General features: G+C 40.9%; 2 protein-coding genes across 2 annotated transcripts in view; one reads left to right on the top strand and one right to left on the bottom strand.

Moving 5' to 3' along the window:
* p3h2 (prolyl 3-hydroxylase 2) overlaps positions 1-12,816 on the top strand; it is a 58,403-nt gene extending 45,587 nt beyond the window's left edge. Inside the window, exons 4-15 of the mRNA XM_083911212.1 lie at positions 903-1,034; positions 3,162-3,289; positions 6,571-6,660; positions 7,156-7,196; positions 7,917-8,008; positions 8,152-8,279; positions 8,361-8,456; positions 8,666-8,816; positions 8,950-9,067; positions 9,207-9,282; positions 9,869-10,009; positions 11,252-12,816. Of these exons, the coding sequence (XP_083767338.1) occupies positions 903-1,034; positions 3,162-3,289; positions 6,571-6,660; positions 7,156-7,196; positions 7,917-8,008; positions 8,152-8,279; positions 8,361-8,456; positions 8,666-8,816; positions 8,950-9,067; positions 9,207-9,282; positions 9,869-10,009; positions 11,252-11,344 (1,286 nt within the window). The 3' untranslated portion in view covers positions 11,345-12,816. The remainder of the gene's footprint in view (positions 1-902; positions 1,035-3,161; positions 3,290-6,570; positions 6,661-7,155; positions 7,197-7,916; positions 8,009-8,151; positions 8,280-8,360; positions 8,457-8,665; positions 8,817-8,949; positions 9,068-9,206; positions 9,283-9,868; positions 10,010-11,251) is intronic.
* A 618-nt stretch (positions 12,817-13,434) lies between these two features.
* On the bottom strand, positions 13,435-16,028 carry ccdc181 (coiled-coil domain containing 181; the record flags this gene model as incomplete). Its single annotated transcript, XM_083911020.1, has 5 exons — positions 13,435-13,606; positions 13,989-14,146; positions 14,294-14,440; positions 14,539-15,519; positions 15,918-16,028. 5 exons carry the CDS (start codon positions 16,026-16,028, stop codon positions 13,435-13,437), a joined length of 1,569 nt encoding a protein of 522 aa, XP_083767146.1.
* Between the last annotated feature and the right edge of the window lie 4,403 nt (positions 16,029-20,431).

The following is a 20,431-nucleotide window of genomic DNA, read 5'->3' as shown; positions in this document are numbered from 1 at the left end:
GATATGATCTCATGTCTAGTGGGGAAACTATACAATAGACAAATAAACCTTATCGGCTGATAGATGTATCGCTGATGACAAACAGGTCCGTCTGTTGTCCAGGGACTTCAGTGTCATGAGCTGAAGATCTGCTACTATTAGTTTTCCATTAGACTGACTTTAATGCTGACAAGTAATTCATTGTGTTCATGTTCAGCTGTTTTTCATAAGGTCCTTTTAACCCTCTGCTGACATCACACCAATGATCTCAGCAGTTAATGGCTGTAGGTACAGGACCACGCTATTATAGTGACCATCTTGCATCGGTGCATTACATTTGCAACAGAGTCTAATAGCTGACTTAATAGACCCAGCCGTGTTAGTCATTTAGGTCAACTGTCAGTCAACTAACTAACATGCTGTTAACGAGAGCTGGTGGCCACTGTTCTGGTTTGATGAAAAAAATATTTACTGGTTTGAACTGTGTGGGACTAATCAAACTGTACAAAAGTTCTTTCCTGAAGGTCTGACGATAAAAAGTGTTGTATGCTATATGGATTATGCTATATTTGCAAGAGTCCTTTTAAAACTTAAAAGGACTCTTGCAAAAAGGATTTCAGATATGTCATTGGTATTTTTAAGGACATAATGAAATAAGACAACATTGTAGGCATGTACCGACATTTTGTTTGGTAGCTTTCAGCGTTAGCAAGCAGGTTTTTAAGTCTGTGTAAATCAGCGTTTATTTGTTTTGTGTAAGTTCTCCTCAGTTATATCTGTGGTGGGAGCACGTATCCACAGTACCCAGCCCCTAAACCAACACTCGACGAAATAAGAAGCGAAATGTCACATTTAAGAAGTGTCATACTATCTCAAAGTTAAGCTGATGATCTGGAAACTGACCTGACACCATTTTGTTGCAGATCACTTCACTCAGGTGCTGCACTGTGAACACGAGTGTGTTCGAGACCTCGCCACCCGGCCAGGCCGCCTCTCACCTATGGAGAACTACCTGCCTCTGCACTACGACTACCTTCAGTTTGCCTACTTCAACTGTAAGTTGTTTAAGGAATGTGATACTAATTCAGACCTTTTAGTGGATTTACTGATTAGATTTGTTCCGATGGAAAACATTTTAAAAACACTGTGTAGCACATGCAACAAAACTGTTCCCAAATGTGACACCTGACTATGCTTGGTGTAATTATGAACAAAGCAGATGGATACACCCATCGGTCGCACACTCCCATACCTGCACGCACAATGGTGACCACAAAGAACGCAGACAGGTCGAGTCAATCAACACATGGCCGCACCCTGTTTAGATGACTCAAGTATTATTGACATTATCTGGTGTGTGTGTTTGTCTTTGTGTGTCTGTCTGGGCAACCTTTATATGGGCGTATTCAGTCTGATGTCGGGGCTTTCAAGTGTCTGTTTCTCTCTCTCTCTCTCTCTCTCTCTCTCTCTCTCTCTCTCTCTCTCTCTCTCTCTGTGTGTGTGTGTGTGTGTGTGTGTGTGTGTGTGTGTGTGTGTGTGTGTGTGTGTGTGTGTGTGTGTGTGTGTGTGTGTGTGTGTGTGTGTGTGTGTGTGTGTGTGTGTGTGTGTGTGTGTGTGTGTGTGTGTGTGTGTGTGTGTGTGTGTGTGTGTGTGTGTGTGTGTGTGTGTGTGTGTGTGTGTGTGTGTGTGTGTGTGTGTGTGTGTGTGTGTGTGTGTGTGTGTGTGTGGTGAAAAACTCTTCTAGACAAGAGTGTTTGCAATACAATCAAGTGTAGAGAAAGTTGAGAAAGACATTGTGCCGAGTGGTTGTGAGATCACGAGATTATACTTAATGACCCATAAGCATGTGGCTCTAATAAAGAAAAGGGGATTATTTGTCTGCGCCAGATTCACTTTTAACAGCCACTGATGTGTTTGTGTGTGTCTGTCTGTCTGTGTTTGTAAGTCTGAAAAAGCCCGAAAGGTTTTTTAGTTTATAAAATGAATCTCAGTTAACACGATCAAAACAACAACTATAATATAATAACTAACACACATATAATAACAACTATAATAACTATAATACACCGTATAACTATAATACACAGTTATTCTAGTGTATTATAAAGGAAATGGCTCACAGCTTAGTGTGTATCAGCGCTTAATGAATGCAAATTCTACTTCTGTTTTGCTGACGACAGCCGTGGCCGGAGGCATTATGTTTTCGATACGATCATTTTCTTTCTTTCTTACAGTAGAATCATATCCTCAAGAAATAATATATCGAGATATCCTGATACACAATTACATAATCTAAAAGGACAATAACAAGCACACACTAACTCCAATTTTTCAGAAAATCTGATGTGAAATATTTCAAGATTACATTTTACACTAAAGTTTTTTTTTAAAAAAAGGGAAAATACTCAGTATTTCTTCTGCATTAAACTCACACAGGTGTAAACACAAAATCCTGTGAAAATTTCAAATCTTTGGCCGTTACTCGCCACAAATCAGTGATCTGAGTGATTTAACACCCACTGGCACTGTGACCTGCTGTGTTTTACACACCACACTGCTGCAGTGGGCGTTTGCCGTCACTCAGAACCCCTAATGTTGTGCTTTAGCAGCTCAAGTTTCCTAAATAAATTCTTAATGACATTTTTCTATTTGACTGAGCTCAAATCTCCAGATTTTTATTGACCAGGAACACACAGCTGACAGCAGCAGATACGCTGCCTCAGCCAAGACAGGAAGTCTTTGGTTAACCCTGCACCTTTACAAGCTAGTGAAGAATGTGTTTGTAAGTGCACTTAGCAGCAGTCGTGTAAAGCAGAAGGAGTATGTTTGAATAAATATGTGTGAAAGTGTGTTTGTGTTTGCAGAAAGAGAGAACGGTTGTGCTGTACTTTTGTTTCACTGTTGCAAGAGAGTGTGTGTGTGTGTGTGTGTGTGCGTGTGTGCGTGTGCGTGCGTGCGTGCTTGCGCGCTTTTTCCACTGTGTCAACCAGAGTGTAGCTTTTGCTCCATTGTGTTAACGTTTTGGGAATGTCAGCTCTGATAGATACATTTCCCGCACACACACACACTCCATAGCGCCATAGCAATTTAAAAATCCGCCATAGGTTACATTTAATTGTGTTGATACTGTATGTAAACCTCAAAGACAAACCACTTTAACAGCTTTCTGTCTCTCTCTGCAGTGGACAGGGTGGAGGAGGCACTGCAGTGCGCTCTGACCTACCTGTTATTCCACGAGGGAGAGGAGTTCATGACGGAAAATGTAGAGTACTACAGAGAGGTGTTGGGACACGATGGCGGGCGAAGAGAGGTGAGGGTCTGCTGTTCTTGTGGGGTTTGGAGAGGTGGATAGTTTTGAGGCATAGAGGGAAACATACAATAAATACAAGGATGGATGGTTTGGCGAATGTATCTCACATATATTTTATGAACTCAGAAGGACAATCTCATCATGAGGATATTTTGGAAGATGAATGGATCATTTTGTCAGTATTTGTAAAATAGGTTGAGCAGCTATCTCAGGATTTAGAGATTTTCTATGGGGTTTGAATCTCCATAGAGAACCCCATAGAGACTCTCTGGAAAATCCTCTGCAAAGTAATGGCTAAGAAACCCACTACAGCTACCAAACTGTGGAATAGTCGGCAACTAGTGATGTCCTGTTGGCGCAGTACTGCTGAAGTCATTAATAACAAGGGCCTCTACACTTCCTATTTATTTTTTAATCCTACAGCCCAAAGAAAACATTGTTTAAATCTTCTCTTCTGACACAGGGGTTACTGTTCTCTAATTTTGCTCACTGCTTTTTTCACCAAAAAAAAGGTTTTTGTTGAAGTGCCCTGGTTATTTAAACGAACATGCAAGTACAGCAGTGGTATAGCCACAGCGGATATTCTACCAAATTCTGAACAGTAAAAAAAAAACAGCATTTCAGAATAAATCAAGTATCAACACTTTGTTCTCTAATTTTGATCTCCGGCGTACATCTTTTAGATATATGAATTTCATTGATTCTTGATAGATGGCCATCTTTGATGATCCGGGTGTTTTTAATCATTCGCTGTAGACCCTCATCACCCGGGTCGTGCACAAACCAAGTCCATTTGTAATGTTTCCATTCAGGATGCTTTCCATTGCTCCTCTGTAAAAGTTGACAATAACTTGGCACAGTAGTTTTGCTTTCTTCAGCTTCTTTAAGAAATACAAGAAATATGAGCTTAGATTAAATTGCAGTTGCTGGGATAGTTAGGAGAACATTAAACATCATTAAGGACAGTATAATATTCAGTAAGTGTACTCTCAGATCGTAGGGAATGTATGGATAAGTATGGATCTGAGGAAAAAAGGGGGGACAGGAGGCTGCGGGTCTTTTGCTGTATTTCTTGGATGAACTTGCTACTCGCTGCTTGGCTGCTATTGCCTCGTAAAGTTTGCTTTTCACTTGTATATGTTCTTCATCCAGCTGGAAGTATTGAGCAAATTTCGCTACGTCGATGTGTTTACGGCAACATATTTCTTCGTCTTGGCATGCTCTTTATTATTTCCTTGCCCCCTGATGTTCACAACACTCTGCTTGATTAAAGGCTGAATATCTGCCCACTAGAGAAAATGAAATTTGTTAAGTCTGGCTACCCATTAGTCACTTCAGTATTGAGAATTTGTCCTTCCTAAAACTCTGATCAGCTGCTTTAAAGAGTAAAGCAGTGCCTTGTTTAAGTCTCAATTACACAACCTCTTTTTCCTGGAAAGCCTGGTACTCATTATAGCGAGCGAGGCTCCCAGCAGGACGGTGTGAATGTGAGTGTGGCCTGTGTGTGTGTGTGTGTGTGTGTGTGTGTGCGTGCACGTGCGCGTGTGCGTTTGTGTGTTTGAGATAAAGAGAGGCCGACGTGTTGCAGCTCATGCTTGTGTTTTTCTACTCATAGCTTACATTTTTCTATCCCTCAAGTCTTTCCAGTCCCGTCAGTTTACAGTACGGTCGTTGGCCCACAGATCGCCCCTCCACTCTACATCCTCTCTCCCTCCAGCCTCGGGGAGCCCTAGATCTCAGTGCCAGGCCTGACTTGCCTCCCTGCCAAAGAATCTTTCCCTTCAGGAATGGTGGAGGAGGAGAAGTCATGTCAGAGCGCCCACAGAAGTCTCTGGAACAATTTGGGGCTGTTTGTATTAAGGAGTGCTGGGAAAGAGGGCTGCTCTTTTTACTGGATGCTACCGGATGCTCAAGTTTCATAATTCTTATCATTGTGGCCTCAAGTCCAACCACCTCTCCCCTTCGCACACAGACAAAGATACAGGACTATGTAGTCTTATAGCACATTACACTCTGATGTGTACACACAAGACCGTACTGACACACTGTCTCTTTCTGTCGCACATACTCACAAAACTAGAACTGGACTGAAGATACAGTATGTTTGAGGTAGTTTTTATATACTGTGTTCCACTGTAAACGTATTTGGGCCCAGGAATGTTACAGTACTGCAATTTTTTACTTTCTACCTATATATGTATATATAGTTGTAAACAGAGATGCACCTTTACTGATATTGGATATCGGGCCGATACTGACTCAGATAGCTTGACAGGTTATAGGGGACAATGGGGCTGATCTATTCAATTCATGTTTATATAGTATATACATAATATACTGGAAACTTAATTTCTGTTTTTACCAATTTGTTGCTGCATTTAAAAGTACATTCATATTTATGTATTTATGTGTTACATGTTGTTTTACAAAGTTAGTAAAGGGATGTTTAAGTGAAGCATGAAGCCTTACACACAACAGAATGATCCCAGTCACTTCCACACAGTGAGGCATACATCTTATTAGTTAATCACTGGTATCGGATCAATATCAGCCAACACCCAATGCCCAGGTATCGTTATCAGGGATCGATTGAGTCGGATCTGTGCATCCCTAGTCTGACATCATAACCGTACAGACGTCCTGACAGCTCATTTAAAGACACAGTTTGTGTGCATTTCCTCTGTGTCCCCACATTTTTACAGTGTGGGAACTTTAATATATCAATGTCAATATTGGCCTCAATCCTGTAAAATCCTGTAGATGTAAACACACTTTCTCTGTCAGACTCCGCCTTGCCAGTCAAAAGCAGCACCCACTGTTGCTTTATGATCCAAGGCTTGTGAAACAGCAGAATTTTGCTTCCATTCAAGTTTTTACTCCTTGCAGGAAACGGTAGTAAAAACTGTTTCTCTTAGAGGACACAAAGAAAAAAAAAGAGAGAGGCAGTCACACTCCATTAGTCCTGGCACTGAGGCGGGAAGAGAGGGAAAGAGAAACTCATTCTGGTTCCCTTTATTTGGGATGAGGAAAGGAGCACGCTGTCACTTTAAGAGTTTGGGAACGTTAAGGTGATATGCTTTGATACATGGCAGATAAATATTAAACCATCAATGCTTTTGTCTTTACTGTAACTGTGAGCATGAAAAAGACCCAGTGATTTAAGAGAGAACAGCACATATTTTCCTCCTATACATCTGTCAAGGACAAAAGCATGTGTTTACATTTACCCTAACTCAGGAAACTGTTCACCCAATAAACCGTCGGTGTGTCTGTGTTCTCAGGAAGCTGCATGGTACCTGAGGAGGCACAAACAGGAACTGGAGCTCCTTCTGATTGGCAGCAAAACCATGGGTGTGGAATTTACAGAAGGGGTGAGTCAACAGAATGCAACATTATCCCAAATCTTCCTTCTTCTTCCATGTGTGACTACAAACTCAGCAGACTGAGAGTATTTATTGGCAGAGCAGTGCCCTTTAATTCTTAGTTTTGCCAAGAAATAAAAATAAATTGTGTAATTTAATGGGCGGTTATCCGTAAGCCGGTCCACATGTGTCTGATGCAGAGCAGATCTCCTGCTGGGTGTGGAAACACATTAATGTGCCCTGCTCCCGGCTGACTCAAAGCAGGGTAACAGGTGTCTGGCACAGCAACAATCCACTTCTGTCTTCTCAGCAGACAGCGACGTCTGCTGGTCACTTTGACACATGCCATAGTTCAAGTGTCTTTGTGCACTGCATTTATGAAATAACCTAAGGGAAAAGAGCCAGAAGCATCAGTCATACCAGTCTGGTCTGGTGTGTTCTTTGAGTGTTTATTTAAGTAAAAAAAAACATGTAGATGACCGATTTCTCTTGTCTTTGTTGCAGAATTATTGGAGCAGCACAGGTGGAAGAGAGAACTCAAACAGGTAAAGAGATATTTGCATCTGCATAGAAAAAATTAAACGTCAAGCGTAGCCCTGTATATTTTACAATAGAGTTTGTCTTCTCATTACCTGGGAGAGGGAAAATGTGTGTGTGAAGAGGGAAATGCTCTTCAGTATCATAAGCCACATATACAGATATCATTTTAAAATTTAAAGTAGCTATATCAGTAGTTTTCTTATAAAAATGAATAAAACAATCAAGTATAGCGTGAAAACTACACTATACTGCAGTAGAGATTAGCTTATTTCAGCTCATTGTTTAGCTGTCAGGCCTTTACTGTTTTTGTTGACTCTCACCACTATCATAGCATTGTTTTCAACTGCATGCTCCCTGCTCCGCACCAAACAGCAGGCAGACACAGTTAATGACTAGATGTTGAATGTAGCGGAGCATTTAGCAGCTAGATAGACAGATGTTTCCTTCAGGAGTTGAAAGAGACAGAAACGGAGCTAAAGGAGACTGAATATTGGACATTCATGAAGTGGCCAGAAAAAGGCCTCCAAGTGAATGATACTGTTACTTTGTAACTGCTGGATGTATAAATAGGCAACTGTTCACTATGTCAACTTAATATGTCAGTGTTTGTTTGTTTCTACTGTCCCCACGTGGCCAAAAAAAAGCAGTTATTGCAAGTCTGAAGTTTAAAATCATTATTCTGACCCCTAATGACAAAATACATTCTTTATTCTGTGTTCTTGCAGGATTCCCTCTGGTACAGACGGCTGGATGGAGTACGTTCCTATTTCAGAGAAGAAGAACGTCACTGTCGCTGCTCCACAGCAACTCAAAGAAGGTAAACCTTCAGGGCAACCAGAGATGAAGTAGAGCCGGAGTCAAACTGCTAAGAGAACATTCATGTTCAGTTAAATCGTCTCTGACCACCATGGCTAAGATAACATGATGCGTTCTTTAAATATGGTTCTGTGATCTGTGTAGGTGGTCCTTTGGTGTTTGACAACGTGCAGCTGGTGCAGAACTCTGCAGCCTTGAACGGGACCCAGCGGGTGCTGCTGGATCATGTCATATCTGAGGAGGAGTGTTCAGACCTCCGACACCTGGCACATGTAAGAACATTACACAAAGTTGATAAAAATGATTTTAAATCTTTAAAGCATAACTCAGGCTTATTTTGCCTCTTGCCTCAGGCTGTCACTATGGCAGGAGACGGTTACAGAGGGAGGATGTCTCCACACACTCCCAATGAGAAGTTTGAAGGAGCCACTGTACTTAAAACCCTGCAGGTACACTAAACACGAAAACATAAGCACATGATCGCATCCCTCATATGCAAAAATTGTTGTCAAGGTTGCAAGAAATTGAAAAATTGTCTCTGCTAAAACTATTTGAAGAGGACAGTTGAAAATGTTACAAAACTTGTATAGTAACTGTCTTGATTTATTGCTTGACTCTACGTGTTACAGTCTTCCTTTTGTTATTTCTTCCCCCGCAGTACGGCTATGAAGGCAGAGTGCCGATGAGGAGCGCTCGCCTCTTCTATGATATCAGCGAACGAGCGAGACAGGTCATCGAGTCTTACTTCCTGCTCAACTCCACCCTGCACTTCTCCTACACACACCTGGTGTGTCGGACAGCCATCACAGGTCCCTCACACATACTTCACTTTACACCGAAACACAGAAAACATCATTTGATATTCGAGCCTTAAAAGTACAGAGACTGTTTGATGTATTTATATCTATTAATCCTTATCGTGTGTTGTTTGTCCCTTCACAGGCCAGCAAGATCACAGGAATGACCTGAGCCATCCCATCCACGCTGACAACTGTCTGCTGGACCCCGACGCCAATGAGTGCTGGAAGGAACCACCAGCGTATACATACAGAGACTACAGGTATGAGGCTGTTATTGTCAATGCAATTAAAATATATTTATATGAACCTACTATTCTGCAGCTGCATTATCAGTCATTATCATCTCTCAGTTTAATGTTGCGTCTGTACTGATTTATCTTTTCCTTTTCTCATTTTCAGTGCACTGTTATATCTAAATGGAGATTTTGAGGGAGGGGAGTTCATATTTACAGAAATGGATGCCAAAACAGTCACGGTAAGATGGTTTCTCCTGAGATGGGGATTTATTTCAATAATGATTTGACTGCACAGGAAGGCAGTGAACATTGCACTGCTTACAGTATGTCGGGGTTTTGATACCGACAGGGTGCAGCCAGACTTCATATATGCAGGTTACTTACAAGTTTACCGCACTGACAATGTATTTTTAATACAATTTTTATGCAAACTTGACTTGGGTCTGTTTGGTGTTTTGTTGAGGAATGAATAAAGAGAATTATAGTATTCTCCCAACATTTAGCCTCTTTTCTGACCCCTGAAATAACCAGAACACAGGTTATATGAATGTTAAGTAATGGATTAAAAGGAAGGAATTATATCAGGGTTATCTCATCCCGCTCTCCACGACCCCAAGCATTGTACTTGACATAATATAGGTAGAAAGAACAAATCAAACATAAAAACAGTGTTCATAAATAAGTTTCTTTGATTTATGCTCATTTGGGATTTCACTCTAGGACCCTCCAGTGTTACCTCAAGTGTTGGTCTTACTAACATGAACCGCTAATGGTCATTTTTTAACCTCACCTCTGTTCCTGCTGCGTCTTTTCCATCTGCTCCAGGCATCAGTGAAGCCCATGTGTGGCAGGATGGTGGGTTTCTCATCAGGAGGGGAGAATCCGCACGGTGTGAAGGCCGTCACCAGTGGGCAAAGGTGTGCTGTGGCTCTGTGGTTCACCCTGGACCCGCTCTTCAGAGAACTGGTAAACTAATTATCACTATGCTTTTAGTGCATCCTAATTTTGGATTTATTACCAGGGTCTGTACAGGTGCTTGAAATCCTTAAAAATGCTTGAATTTGAATGTTGTGTTTTTTAAAGTTTTAAAAAGTGCTGGAATTTTGGATAAAGTACTTGAAAATGCTTGAAATTGTATCTGCAGCTTTCATTTATTTTCCTTCTGGTATTACGAAACACAATGTTAGTTGTTCATAGCATAATACCATGTATTTTAACGTGATTTAAAAAAGTGAAATAATAATTTTTAATATGTATTTGTAGAAATATGTAATTTACCACAGCTGTAAGGTGCTGGAAAAGCTTGAAAATGGACCTTAAAAGTGCTTGAAAAGTGGTTGAATTTGACATTGGAAAAGGTGTATGAACCCTGTATTACTGATGTAAAACAACGATTAAATCAACAAGTGTGGTGTTAAATATGATATATTTCGAAGACAGGTTCTTTAGTTTATATTCTTTGAAAGGAAATAATGCAATGACAGGGATTTGTTTTCTAAAGGAGTTGGGGCAGACGTGTTAATGTTAGTGATTTATCTCAGCCATGCTAGTGTTGTGGCTGTGGGGATGGCAGTGTAGTTCCACCACTTTGGTCCAGAGTGAAATATCTCAACAATTAGTGGCTATATGAAGATGAAAGTCTGTAGAGACATTCATGTTCCCCACAGGATGAATTCTAACAACAAATTATCTGACTTTTCGTCTAACAAAAGCATCTGGTTCAGTATTAATTGGGAAACTTAGGTGCGTTAGCATTTAGCTCCCCACAACACTGTCCATGAGTACAGCAGAAAAGAGCTGCTAGCCATCGCTGTAGACTCCATCTCAACCCACCAGACAACGCAGCTTTATATACTCAACAACACTTGACTCAACTGTGGCTGCCAAAGAGAAGTGTGTTTCTCCCCCATAAATGAGAGGCCATAGATCGTCTCTGTGCTAACTGGTGTGACACGGACACTGTTGGGAAAACTCTTTGTTATTATTGGACAAATCCAACTAAGTTTGGGAGGCAAGTCAAACCAGCACAGGAAGTGACAGACCTCTCATTTCACCCTTGCAAAGCAATGAGCCAGCTATCAACGCCGGGTTCATTTCTATGAGAAACCCCTTCTGATGACTTCTTTGTGAATCCATATGCTCTGGCTAACTTGATTATAACTCCTGCTCTAGCTTATATATGAACTTTTATTTATTTTTCTCTTCCAGGAGAGGCTGCAGGCGGATGAGGTAATCCAGGCGTTGGACACACAGTCTGTGTGGGATCAAGGCCTCAACATCAACCCTAAAGATGAACTGTAGAAGCACCTTCACCCCATCACCTACCATCAAATCCTTCTATATATTTTAACTATTTATTGAATCTTCCTTTGGATCAGAACTTTTCTATTTTTGTACTGTTTGAAGTGCAAGATTAATAATATTGCCGTGTTTGTGTCGTCAGTCTTGTTGTTTGTTCTTAAATGTTTCTCTACACACAAGTACTTGAGTTTACCTTTTGTTCTTTGCCTCTTTTCTCCAGTGACAGCTTCTTAAAAAACAAAACAATTCACTTTGTTTCGTTGTACCTGGTAAGTAGGCTGTTTCATGGAAGACTGTTCATATCTGTAATATCACTGAACTGTGAAGAAGCCAAAGAGAAGAACACAGTTTATTTTTTTTATTTGCTTTGAGTTATTCTGTTATTCAACATTTACAATAAGTTTTACTCAATACAGATATTAAAAATAACTTCATTTCAGAGGTCAGTAGTTCAGAAATCATTCAAAAAATGGTACTGTTACGAATGTTATTACTGACAACATTGTTATTCAGTTTTTTCAGTGCCAGTAGTAATTATTTGTTTGTAGGCAGTGCACTGTTCTTCTTATTTGGGTACCTGATTTTCAAAAAAACATTCATGCAAAGAGTTTAAGAAAGAGATATTTTCTAATACGCTTAATCTCATGTGATCATGTAATCTGTCCTATGTGTGTCAAGTCTGAAACTGAAAATGTCTTCTGTCCCCTTTCCCCTTGTTGGCGTGATGAATCACTCCCTCTCTTTTCTGGGCACACAGCAGAACATACTGGTGTACATGTTCATCGACATGAGAACAATGATTATGTTTATGTTTTACCTTTATTTATATGTTTTTGATAGGGATGCACCTATCCGATACTGACATTGGGCTGATACTGAGTCAAATAGCTGGATTGTGACAATGGGGCTGATTTTATTCAATTCAATCATGTTATAAAGTATAAGATATATATTATATACTGGCATTTTCATTCCTGTTCAAGTTTTGACCAATTTGTTGCTGCATTTAAAGGTTTACACTTGAAATGTAATTCAAGCCTGATGTTGCCTTACACAGAGTAAGAGCTTGTTATTTAATCACTGGTATCGGATCGGTACTCAATATCGGCCTAAAACCCACAGCCGGGTATCGGTATCAGGACTGGGAAAGTCGGACTAGTGCATCCCTAGCCAATAATACAAGACAGCTGCTGATGTAACTGTCGGCATTTAATATGAGGAACTTTTTTTGATAAAAGATGTCAATCATTCCTGTTTCAAGGAATACATATTTGTATCTATCTTTTATGTCTTTACATTTGTGTTGATGATGCAGGTGATAGGCCGAGTCTTGCACTGTAAATCCAATGGAGAAAAATGGAGAGTAGCCTTTTTTCCTACATAAATTCAAACTGCTAACCAGAAACTTAATCCTGTCGTTTTATTAGGTTGGCCACTTTTGTTTCACTGATATTTAATGCTGAAATGCTGTAGCACACGGAAATGTATGTGTACATGCCTATAAATTAAAAATATAAAATCCCATATCTATATTTAATGTTGTGTTTTTGTGAATCATGAAATTAAACATGTATTTTGCATGAAACAAGTGTAATAATATTAATTTAAATGAAGAAACGGATGCATGAATTAAGGTTTTGCCTGTTTAATGTCTCTCAAACAGCAAGGTATAGTTTCATCTTACAGATATATATTTCATTTCTTTACAGATTCGTCTTTTCAACTAACCTGTTGTAAACTTGAAGGTATTCTTGTATATCCATGTAACCAAACTCTCTAACAAAAGACATACAGTAACAAATGGTTCAGCTCTTGTATTTAAGCTGATGAAAAGCTCCATTAGAAGTAAAGTGCTGTAATCTGACACTACACAAGGTAAATGCAGTAAAAAAAAATCATTCACTCAATACATTTTATCAAACTGAGTAGAGGTCACTGAGGTAAACTTTTTTCTTCTTTTCAGAAATGTGCTTTACCAGCACAGAAGCAGAATAAAACAGCAACAACTGAACACACAATCAATTATGTCATATGTTCAGCCTGTCGTTTTTTGATGAGGGATCTGTGATGATATGTTGGATCTGTCTGGGTCAGAAGCGGTAAGCTAGCTGTTCTGTGAATCTGAATGGCTTGGTTTCGTTGACGGTGCACAGCAGGTCCCTCATACGTCGTGCGCGGCGCTCCTCCAGCACCAACCTGCGGGAGCGATCTCGAGCCGCCTGCTGCTCTGCCCGCTTCTCTGCACGTTTCCGCTTCAGCCACCTAAATTAGGGAAGAGGATGGAGAGCGTGCAAAATCAGGCAGTGGCTGACTCAGGCTTGCAGAGGGGCAAGGGTGAAAAAAAAAAACTAAAAAGGAACCAGTTGCATGAAGTGGAGTGCCAGCAAGCAGAGGGTTTTATACCATGTGGGGACGCTTACATGGATCTGCATAGTTGCTTCTCAATTCTAGCCATCCAAGGGCACTTCATTGCATTTCCTCTATTGGAAAGTTCCCCTAGAGGGCACTTCATTATATTTTCTCCATTGACCAAGGTAGACATCACAGAGAGACATATGGATAGGCCTACGATACAATCTGCCACTTACTTTCCATGTTGCTGCAGGCCTTGAAGAAGTGAATAAAAATCTAAACGTGAACTCACAGTTTGAAGGCATGTTCACACTCCTCGCGGCTGCGTAGAAGGTAACCACTGTCCTCCTCAAGCCTCTTCAGCTGCACCAGCTGTCTCTCTTTCTGCTGCTGCTCCTGCTTCCTCTGAAGCCACAGCTTAAAGGACTCCTCCGGGTCGCTGGAGTCTTTCTGCAAGAGGACACAGAAGCACAGCAGGTTTTTGAATTGCCATGATTACTGCTGCCCTCGTCTCCTTTGCCAAAGAGGACTTTTTGATTAAATTGAAAAATTGACAAGTGATAACTGTGGTATATTCGTGCCCCCTTGTGGTCATACCTTCAAATTCATCCTCTCCATCTCCTGGGCTCGGTGGATCCTTTTCTCCTCCTGAAACTGCTCTCTCTTCCTCATCAGCCAGGCCTTAAACGCCAGCTCGTTCTCTTGCCTCTTCTGCTCCTCTTCCTCCAATTTCCTCTGCTCTTCCTGACATGGGAAACAAAAGTGATTAAGATGCTGATTCAAGAAATTAACAACAAACCTTAAAAATATAACGCATATTCTATTTTGACGTTTGTTCGTACCTGTCTGGCCAGCTTCTCTTTCCTCTCCTGGGTCCTCTGCAGCAGCTCTTTCTGCTGGGGGGAGAGGGTGTAGGTGGCCTGGCAGGGTGTCCCAGTGGCTGACTGCACCCGTCGCTTGTTGCCTCTCCTCTGGCTGCCTCTCTGGCTGTGGCTGGCTGAGCTGGGCCTGCTCCTGGGCTGAGCTGGAGGTCTGGGGGCACGGAGGTGATCGATGCCTTGCTGGAAGGGGGAAGAGTCGACACGAGAAGAGGAGGAGGACCTGTGGCTCTTACCGGAGCTCGCAGTCTGCTCATGGTGACGTGGGAAAGAGTGGTCACTGTAGTGGTTTACGATAGGAGGGAGAAGTCCTTGACTCTCCACCTCTTTCAGGCTCACCAGGTCAAATTTACCATCCTTTTCTACAAGTACTCTCCCCTCCTTTAGCCCTCCCTCGCTGCTCTCCCCAGCCCTGACAGTTCCTCTAGATCCTACACTTTCCTGCCGAGGGGAAAGTTTTAGCTCAGAGAGCTTCCCGGACACTTCAATTTCTGCCTCTAAACCCTTGCGGCACTGCCCTCCTTCCACCTCACCACTGTTTCCATCTTTTCCACAATGCAGCGGAGGCACCACCAGGTCCACCAGCTTCTCTTTAAAATGCAGCCGCCTGCGCCTTGTCATATCTGGAGCTTCCTGGTCTTGTAGCTCCCGATTAGCCTGCTGGATCTTCTCAAGAATGTACTTCTTCTCCTCCTCTGTCGGGTCATCCGTCCCCGGAGGAGGTGGGACTACAGGTGATGACCTATTTGGGCTGTCCCTGTCTGAGTCATACTCTAATGGCTCCATAGGTGAGGGCCACCTCTCTTCATCTGCTTCCAAATCCTCCTTTTTCTTGCCTCTCTTCTCCTCTTTGTGGCTTTTCTGCTTTCTTTTTTCTCCTTTGTCTTTCTCGTCTTCCTCCAGTTCTTTGTCAATTTCTGCTTCTATGTTTTCATAGTCTGGACCCTGTGGGGCGAAAAAGGCAGACACTGCATTCATTTGTTAGGTTTGAAGGTAATTGAATGAGCAACATCAATACTTAGCAGGTAATAGGCATGCTGATGTGATAGGAGACATGTGTAAGTGTGTTCATCAATATTGCATCCAGCGGTGGCACACAGTGAAAAGTATGTCACTGTATGTCAACAGAGTGGGTTTCACATGCTAACAGTGAGATGTGCCCGGTCAGGTAACTCAACACTACTCACTGTTACTCTTCAAGAAAACCATGCGGTACACAGTCTGCAGTAAGTAGAACAGAACTCCAAACTCAAACATACATGTAAGTAAAGTATAAAACAAAGAAGCAGTATGAAAGGTAAGATGCAATCAGCCTGTCCAATGATCTTATATAAATTGCTTACCTGGTCCTCACTCCGGGTTTCCTCACCGATCAGCCAGTCCAGATCCTTCTCAAAGTCGTCCTCATATTCCTCTTTGTTGTCTTGAGACTTTGTACAAACCACCTCACTCATAATTTTCACTGGAAGAACAATGTGAACAATTTCAGACAGGATTCCTGCCACAGTGGCAGCAGCAACAGCAGGGCCTGAGGAAAGTGATATCAGCCATTGGTCAGTCCTGAGCATGATATCTCAACATGTACTGACCAGATAACAGATAAGAGATTTATTTTCGAGAATTCATGGTTCATGGATGATTCCTAATAATTTCAGCCACCATTCGGCCAAAATATCCTCTTGACCCACACTTGGTCCATGGCAAGGTCTCTCTAAAACTAATTTGGGTATTCATGGTCCCGAGCAGATTAATTCAAATGTTTTTGATGTCCCCCAGACATCTCATCTTTTCATCTTGGAAATCTAATTTGAAGACAAAACTCTTTTTTTAGTTTCACTACAGATAAAGCTTGTTCCTATTTGTGCAAGTATGTTACTAGGGGCTAGAAGGCTTTTTCAAACTTTACTTTAAAACTTTAATCATGCATTTTTTTCTGTTTTTGCCATTCTTTGGCTGTCTATATCCAGTGACATCCTGGGCATCTTTGCATATTAATTATACATCTGTATGACGATTGGATATGATATATATATATATATATATATATATATATATATATATATATATATATATATATATATATATATATATATATATATATATATATATATAAATTGGATATAGTCATATAAAACAATCTTTTAATTCTGATACTTTTTTTAAATGTTTATGCTTTAAATTTCAGTGTTGTGTGAATAATACATTAATACACATAAGAGAACTTGACCGGGTTGTAAATTGCATTATAACGCAGACTTCCATGGTAAATGGACTTACTACTACTTATATAGCTTTTCTAGTCTTCTGACTACTCAAGGCGCTTTCACAGTGTTTGTCACAGTCACCCATTCACACAGACATTCACACTGATGGCAGTGGACATATACACACCACATTTACACACCCATGCGCAGCACGGGGAGCAATTCGGGGTTCAGTATCTTGCTCAAGGACACTTCGACATGTGGACCGGGGGGGGGGGGGGGGGTCGAACCGCCAATCTCTCGAATGGAGGACGACCCACTCTTCCTCTGAGCCACAGTCGCCCTCTTTAACTTTATTATTACTATTATAAACATTCCGGTTAATAATATTTTATTTACCACTACATTGCCACCTCATGAGTTAGAGGTTGGATGGGTGGAAATGATAGACATCCTATGACCTGCATGATGATGATGTTAACAGACATACAATAGGTCTTTACAGTCTCGCCTATGGTAGAGAACAAATCAGAGTATCCCATCAGGTTCCATGTACTTAATCAAAACAACACCTCATAAAACAAACTTCAAACTAAATATTCAAAATTGTATATTTAATTTAGTTTGTGTGTCCCATGGAGATTTGCGTTATTATGGCACTAATTGCCCCTCACACCACTTTTATGTCCTGAGGATGTATATATATATAATATGGGCTGTACTAACATTACTATATTACTGTACTTGTGTTGAGGATCACCTGCTGGACAGAAACCAGTACTACAGGGTTAATATTACACTATTTTCTTGTTTGTTTGTGTTTTTGTTTGTCACCAATCCTTTGTCCTCTGCTCTGCTTACATGTAGGTTATGTGTAGCCTACAGCAGCTATGGTTCTGTTGTGACTCAGAAGTCATTTCAGTGGATACAGACAGAGTTAAACATACATAATCCTGTGTATTTTTACATGTCTGCGGACTATAACAAAACATGACAGAGACAGAATTAGGAAGCCGACATGTAGGGCACAGTTCGCGCTTATAGCTATCACATTAATTACAATGTTTTGGCTACTGTGAATAAATATCAGTTAAAAATCATGTCAATATGACTGTTAGTAAACTCACCGGCAGCAGGTTCTTGTGTAGTTTTCCTGTTGAGTTAAATAGCGGTTGTTTTGTGGTTATCGTTCCATCTAACTGGCCAACATAGTGCCGGCAGTCTGCGGAACAACACCTGTGCACATAATCTGCTTCTAGTCTGTCTGCAGCCCTAAAAGGTTTAATAGACCCGTCGTCATAGAGACCTACAACACGCTTTACTACTTGCGCATGCGCACACACAACAATCTTACAAGTAATAAAACCTGCAGCGCACGCTATAAACAAGAGAAACCCCCAAAACAGACGAACCCTCAGAAAAAAAATCATATATGGGTGGATGACGTGACATGGCAATTTTGCTGTCTTCAGTGTCAAACGTGAATGAAAGAAAAAAATATTTGTAAAAAACCTTCTCAATCTTGTGCAGAACATTATGCTTTATGTGAACATACTCAACAGTAAAACAGTTCATCACTCTTTTTTTCAAAATCTTCAACCAAACACAACAAAAGTCATATGGTGTGACTGTCCGGCACTTGTTTCTCAAAGTCAGAACTTGAATAAAAGTAAGAAAAATAAATGCAAAAATTATTTTAAAAAATGCAAAAAAATAATACACATGTCTATTTGTGAGCCGACTCGTTTCAAAGTCCAAGCATAATGTTTTGAGTCAGTCATAATTAAAAAGATTTTGTCCCAAAAACCAAAATCACATGGTGTGACACTATTTTGGGATATTTTAACGGGCAATTGCTTTGACACCCTTGGGAAGGAGAGGACCTTCTTCAGCAAAGTTACACACACTAGCAATCTATTGCTAGTACTGTACAACCTGAGGTGAGTCATCATTTTTATATTTACAATAAATCAGATCTTGTTGGCACTCTGACAAAAGTCCCACTTCGAGATGTCTTTTGGTGTGACACATTTTTCATAAAAACGTGAAAGAAATGTTACTATTTTGTCATAATTACATGTAAATCTATGCTGCTTTCTAATAACTAGCATGTTGTCTGTATGCTAATGTATAGCTACAAGACTCAAGGTTGTGCTAAGTGCAGAAAACGTCATATAGTGTGACACTTCATCATATGGTGTGACATGTCTGCTTATTACACCACATGGTATGAATTGTAATTTCCTGCAGAATAACAATAAATAACAAAGTCCAATGTATGTTTTGTCATTGTAAACATGTATTTAAGTCCATCATCACACCAAATTATATATAAAATAATTATATTATATTATAAAATTATCCACAATCGAAGAAGAAGAAAAGGGGGACAGTAGGAGAGCTAACTAGTGTGTTCAACCAGAGGCTCAATGCAATTGGGAGTCATCAGTTAAACTGGCTTCATCAGGTGAAACAGTTCAGACACATCAAGGAGAACATCCATCCCAATGAAATGGTTTTACATATAGACTTTTCAGAGAACTATGCGTGTAAACTCAACACTGAGATTCAGGCCTTTCATTTCGGTGGCAATAGGCAGCAGGCAACAATGCATACTGGAGTTGCCTACTCAGTCAGTAGCTCCCAGTGCTATGCCACCATTTCCAAGTCCTTGCGTCATGATGAGCGTGCTGTGTGGGCACACATCAATCCAGTTATTGATGATTTCCGAAGAAAACATGAAAATGCAATCGACACCCAGCATGTCCTCAGTGATGGGCCAGCCACCCAGTACCGAAATCGATCAAACTGCTTCCTCATGAGCAGCGTTCCCATGGGAAGGGTGCACCTGATGGTGTGGGAGGAGTGCTGAAGCGTAAGGCAGACATGTATGTCCTTGGAGGCAGTGACCTACAAACACCGAGAGATCTGTATGAGTATTTACAAAAGTCCTCTGAAAAAGTCGCCATCATGTGGATTGAAGAAGAGCAGATCTCCACCATGGATGAAATGCTCCCTCCTTCAGTGCGCCAAGTGACTGGAATCAGCAGTACACACCAAGTTCTGTCTTTTGCTCCAGGAGAGATATTTTACAGAGATCTTAGTTGTTTCTGCCAGCATCCAGGGATGTGCACTTGTCACAAGCTGCACCAGCTTGAGTTTGACCATGTATCCCCTGGTGAGGTGCCAGGTGACAAGACAAGTGATGAGTAAGTATTATGACTTTAAATTATTTACATTTTACAATAAATAAATAAATAAATAAATCTCTTCCTTTGACTTTGAAGTGGTGGCTCATCTGCTGAAGTGCCCTCTGTCCAACCCAGTTGGCCCACTACAGATGCCCAAGCCCAGTAAGTATAACATATTTAGCTAACTTTAGGACCTGCTGGTGATAACATTTCACTGCCAGTCCAGTCAGTACAAACCCTACATATTTGTAAATTGTGCAAACCAAATTTAATGGAGTAGAAGCTAGTTATTGCAGTCACTGCAGACAATCGTGTCAATAACATATAACTCTCTCCTTTTGAAGCTCTTCTACTCAGGTGCTGTATGCAAGTGCCCAACCAAGTGCATCAATTGGAGAGGCCCAAGCTGAAGATATAGACACCACTTCAGATGAAGAATACACCAAGGACAGTTTGTCTTAC

The sequence above is a fragment of the Echiichthys vipera genome (genome assembly GCF_963691815.1).
Source record: "Echiichthys vipera genome assembly, chromosome: 3".
In the NCBI taxonomy this organism is placed as follows: Eukaryota; Metazoa; Chordata; class Actinopteri; order Perciformes; family Trachinidae; genus Echiichthys; species Echiichthys vipera.
Note: the sequence above shows the minus strand (reverse complement) of the source record. Positions and strands in the feature narration are given on the sequence as shown.